Genomic DNA, 6,000 nt, shown 5'->3' on the forward strand with positions numbered 1-6,000 from the left:
AAGTATTGGTTAGAGGAAGTCACGTCTAAACATTTTTTTTTAATATGGTTTTATATGAAAGGAACAGTAAACAGCCTCCTTGGCCAGACAACTGTACCAGCAAAAAGAAAAAAAAACTTTTTAAACGCCTTCGTCACGGAAAGAAACCACCAATGAAGCAGCCACTGATTAACTGCATATTTTGTTACATCATTGCTGTCAAAGCACCTTCTTCTAAAATTACGCTTTAAGTTCCACAAGAAGAAATTGTGTCAGAAAGTCACTCTGCCAGTGCCCCAAAACCTTATTCAAAATTCAATCGCGAACAGATGGATTACCCGCCTTACAGCCTTTGATATCGAACTTTTCGATTTCCACTCGTTCATGAGCGCTAACGATTTTGAAGGTAGTTTCTTTGACAGCCATTACTATGCAAAAAATTGTGATCAATAATAGCTACATTTACAAGCGGCAACTTTTATGAAGAGAGCGTTGAAAAGTTAGTCCCGGCTATGATCAATGAGACATTTATCAAGTCCGTGTGCGACTTGATTCACTTCAGCTGTGAATTCCTCACAGGGCTCTTACTATGTAAGGCGTTAAGAGCTAAAGTGGATCAAGTCCCTCACGCCTCGAATGTCTGAATAATGTTGTATATAAAACAGTGGTTTCTATGTAGAAATTATAGAACTATAAACTTCGTGCCATAAACAATAGTTACTTTTAAGAGGAGAATCAGGTCATTTTTAGATTTTGCTATAAAACTTCTTTGGAAATGATTTTAGAAGACACGTATATGTTTTCCTTCTCTAAAAACCGTTTTGTGACTTTTGTAAATTCCAAAGTGCGTCGCGACTTACAGTTTTTTTTAAAAGTGATTGATTATCTCTGTGCATTGAGCGTCAAGTAAAATAGTTCTTGGAATATTAACATGGTCTATAGTAGACAAATTCAACTATTTCGTAAATGTTATATAAATGACCATCAATGCAGCCTGGCAGTATTGATAAAACGTGGTTGCAGAGTTCAAAACACTGGTATTTCTGAAAAACTTTTATGTCAGTTAATTCTTAAGGGTCCGCTTTTGTTTTCGGCTAAAACGTGTGTGATAATATATTTTTTGTTTTCTCAACTACTCCAAACGTTGCATGACTTACCTACAGCACTGACGAACAATTGCTACTTCTTAAACAATAAGAATAAAAGAACCTTGTTGGTAGCCCTATATCCCAGTGGATTGAGGATTAATAGTAAATTTGACCTATAATTTCAAAGTACATTACATTTATACTTTAATGAAAAATGACAGAACTTTGACTGATAAACATACGAGGACAAAAATACATGATATACAGTATATAACTCCATTAGAGCTACACTATATCACAAAAAGTATTGGGACACTTTCAAGAATTCACAGTTTTAAGGATTTCTAGAGATATAAGAAACAAATTCCTTTGTAACTTTTGTCACATAAAAGATATGCTCCATCTCTCACTTTCCAATAAAAGTTATATCACCGATGCATTTAGAGGACCAGAAACGAAATTTGGGAAAACAAAAATAGTTTTTGATCATTGTTCATCGTAAATAGCCGAGAATAAGCTGCAAATTTCAGAAATTAGTTAGCTTACTATGTACAATCATTTTTCATACTTTTGAGAAGGTATCACTGATATTCGCGAAAAGATAAGCATTTCTTTCAAAACTACAAATTTTATTTGAATGTTTTCGGCTCATAACACACAAAGTTTTCCATCAAAACTTAATAAAATTTCAGAAAATTTGACAGCATACGACAGAAGTATACTAAAATTTGAAATGAAAATGTTGAACATTGAATGAAATTTAAAGATTTAAATCCATTAATTTTTCACTTTACAAACGCGAAAGATAGCAATTTATAATTTCAGTCTATAATCCCACTGGACTCCCCAACTTATTATAAAATTCCAGTCAAATTTCTTCAAAATTCAGAAAGATATCAGCGATGTAACGAGTCAATTTTCAATAATTCTTGGATAGACAACGAATCGTGAGGGACGCTCGCAAATAATCCGTATCATGAATCATATTGAACGATTGCATGTAAATTTTGCAAACTTGCAAACGAACTCTTCCGATTTTTCAACTATCCAAGAGTTATTAAATTTTGGCTCATTAGATCGCTGATTTTTCTCCGAATTTTTAAGATATTGAACTGAAATTTTATTATGAGTTGGTAAACGTAGTTGCGTCTTAAAAAGTTATAAATTGCTATCTTTCGAGCATTAGCAGTGAAAAATATGTTGCTTTGGACGTTCATATTTCATCAAATGCTCTTCATTTTAATTTCAAATTTTAGTATTATACTTCTCTTGTATACTGTTAAATTTTCTGGAAATTAGACAAGTTTTGATTAAAAACTTTGCGTGTTATATGAGCCAAAAACCTTCAAATGAAATTCGTAGTTTTGAAAGAATTAAATCTTCAACTTCTTTACACTTGAAGATTCTTTCTCAAAAGTATGTAAAATGAACGTACACAATAAGCTAACTAATGTCATTAATTCACAGCTATTTACGATGAATAATGTTTAAAAAACTTTTTTTTCCTCAATTTGTACGTTCCCCGAAATGCGAAGGTGATGTCACTTTTATTGGAAAATGACACCTGGGAGCATACATTTTATGTGACAAACGTTACAAAGCATCTTATTCCTCGAGAAATCCATAAAAATGTGAATTTTTAAAAGGGTTCCAGTACTTTTGGTGATATACTGTATTTCAATACTTTATCCCCATACAAGACGCTTCCACGTTTTGCAAGAAACCTTTTCGTGCTCGTATGATGATTAGCTAAAGTTTTTTCAAGTGTCTGATGAAATACAAATATTATACTTCAAAATACCATTGTCAATTTTTATATTGTCCTTCAACGCATTGTGATAACGGACCAAAAAAACTGTTTTTTTCCGGTCTTTTAAGGTTCAAAAATAGTTAGTTACAATTGAAGGGAATTGATGTAACAATTGAACTTGCGAAGGAAACTATCAGTAGTATTACGTAAAACAGAACAGAAAACTGGCCGTCGTTGTATGGCATTAAAAGGTCTCAAAAACAGCGATTTTGCACCTTTCACGACCAAATTTGATCACTGAATGTTAGCCTTAAAATTAACAAAATAGTTCAATTTTAGCAAATAATAAACATTTTCAAATCTCAGGATATTTTGAATTAATGCTCAATTCACAGAGATAATTAAAAACTTAGATTTGAGAAAAACAGGACGTCGAGATCCTGTTTAGGAAGTTCTACAAGTCACAAGAAAGTTTTTAAAAAGAATATTAAAAAAAACCTTCTGTTTTAAATTTAGTAGAGAAAACAGCAATAAAAAAATAAGCAAAATCAAAATTTATGTATATAATGAACCTGCATTTCAAACCAACTCTTACAAATTCTGCCCTTGAATACTGTATCATTCACTGGCTGAATTTAAAGGGTTTGCAGCTACAAAGAGAAGAATTAACTCCATTTTTTGGTCGTTTGATTCAACAAAGAGTTATCTCCGGTATATAGTTCTCAAGTTATTCACTAGAATGAGTCAGCTGCTTCATTTGCATGAGGCAACATGGAGTTAACTCCAGGTGATTCCCTACGGTCAAAAAATGGAGTTAACTCTTTGTTGCTGCTAACCCTTCAATTCATATGCGCTAAGATAAATTAGTTTTCTGATGTACTAAATATTTTCTGTTTTGTTTGATAGGGAAAAGGCAAAATGACAACATACTGGCTTATAGGTGAGCAAGAGAGTCCTCCTCCTCCTCCTACTCCTCCAACACACATCTCGGACATTCCAAAAAAAGATTCCATTCCAAGCGGTAAACAAATCCACGAGACGAAATTGTAGATGGAAGAAAACTTTACACCTAGTCACATGTGCACTTGAAAAATGTATCACTTCATCACACGTTGCGATGGACGCTGGACGTCCGCGTGTCACCAATTCTTTCCATCAAGTTTTCGACTGTGTGAAGGAAAGTTTCTTTACACTAAAAAATACGTATGGACATGCTAATTTCATGTTGTTACTACAAATAACAAGTGGTTCGTGGAACAGAGAAACTGGAGCTTAAATAAGAAAGATCTCTAATATTTTAAGAAAAACAATCAAAAAAAGCTGATTACATTATGAAGCAAAGTATGTGTAAAGATATAAATATTTGATGTGTACAGAAAAAATATGAAATATTTCACACATATATGGAATAAAATTTCATTTCACTTAACCTTCCTGTCGTTTTTTATTGCACTAAATGAACATGTATAATAAATTGTTAATAAAAATAAATGACCACATAGCATTTTAACAAAAAATATTTAATTGAAAAGTATTCCTGAATATGAAAATAAATAAAATGTGGGCTTTTTAACTGAGAAGTTTCAGAATTGTTTTTAACAAATTGGTTTTACTCTTCTGGGCCCTTCGACAATAAAAAACATTTTGTCCAACACGTGAAGACTCTTATTATTTTATTCATAGCACTAATTAAAAAGTGTCGTAAACAAATTTTTTGCTTAAGGGGGTCCGGGACACATTTTGAAAATTTTTTTATTATGTACTTTAGAGTTTTGAAATTTTTTGAACTGATTCATCATTTATTTAATAAGCAAAATCATAACATAAATATGAAAAAAATATATTTTTTTATTTAAATTTAATTAGTTTTTTTCAAAAAAATGGGGTTGCTTTAAATTGCTATAACTCAAAATATTGTTGGTCAATTTTCAATTTTTTTTCAAAAAAGTATGCACAAATATCTAAGCTTTAATTTTTATTCGGCGATTTTAAAAATATTGATTCAATAAAAAATAAAAAATATTTGAAGAAAATTTTCGAAAAATTCAAAGATACTTTTTTTTTAAAAAATCATAATTTTTGCAGTAAACGTTTTTTTTAAATTCGCCGAATAAAAATTAAAGTAAATTGCTTGAAAAAGATATGCTCCAAGTTTCATTACTTTATCTCTATCGGTTCCTGACTTATAAGAGTTTGAATGCAGGAAATCGGGAAAAATTGCATCATGGAGAAAAACGCGTTTAAAGTTTTAAAGTTATGTACACATTCGTTAGATGCATGCAACAAAAATAACTATAACTTTCGTTCTATTTAAGGTAGAAATAAGATTCAAACGTCCTCTTAAGCAGAAAAAAACGGAGCAATTTTTCAAATTATAAAAAAAAATTGCAAAATTTGAGGATTTTTGTGTCCCGGACCCCCTTAAACAAGAGCAAATGTTTGTGTGGATTTTTTCAACGAAATTTGTTTATTACTTGTTAAAATTATTACTTTTTAATGAAACATATTTATTGAAATATACGAGCTATCACTACCGGACAAAATGGCAACTTTTTCATGAAATGGCTACCAACAGCAAAAAATTTAAATAACATAGAAGCGCATTTGTTTAATGAAAAAATATTTGGTATTTTTTGAAAAGTAATACACATGTTTTGGCTTAAAATGACGGATCAAAAAATACTATGTTCGGAAACATTCGCTTGACCTTTTTTTTTTTTTTTTTTGTAATTACTTAAATAGATAGCAGTAATTAAGGAACAAAGATTAAATAATTCAGAACATTAAATTTACACCAAACTTTTAGTAAATTTAGTATTTACTTTTGGATTAATATGCAACCAAGGTTTAAGTGATAAGCAAATCTTTCCTATATCAGATTCGAAACCTTTTTGATAGATGGCACGTTCATAAATTTAGGCAAAACTTTTAGTAAACTTAGTATTTACCTTACGGGAAATGCACAATCGAGGAGCCAATTCTTTACTATATCAAAGTGGAAACCTTTTTTTAACCGACTTCAAAAAGGAGGCGGTTATCAGTTCATACCGTATGTATGTTTTTTTTTTTTGTTTGTCCACTCATAGCGTCTCACCTAGTGAACCGATTTTGATTATTCTTTTTTTAATGGATAGGAGATGGCTCAACTTAGGTCCCATTACTTTGTTTGACCATATTTGTTCT

The 6,000-nt window shown here is 30.9% G+C and overlaps 1 protein-coding gene across 1 annotated transcript in view; it reads left to right on the plus strand.

The window, feature by feature from the left end:
* LOC129223173 (atrial natriuretic peptide receptor 1-like) overlaps positions 1–4,244 on the plus strand; it is a 454,723-nt gene extending 450,479 nt beyond the window's left edge. The window contains exon 22 of the mRNA XM_054857740.1: positions 3,724–4,244. Within this exon, the coding sequence (XP_054713715.1) occupies positions 3,724–3,867 (144 nt within the window). The 3' untranslated portion in view covers positions 3,868–4,244. The remainder of the gene's footprint in view (positions 1–3,723) is intronic.
* Positions 4,245–6,000: the final 1,756 nt, after the last annotated feature.

This window comes from Uloborus diversus, chromosome 5 (genome assembly GCF_026930045.1).
Source record: "Uloborus diversus isolate 005 chromosome 5, Udiv.v.3.1, whole genome shotgun sequence".
Classification (NCBI taxonomy): Eukaryota; Metazoa; Arthropoda; class Arachnida; order Araneae; family Uloboridae; genus Uloborus; species Uloborus diversus.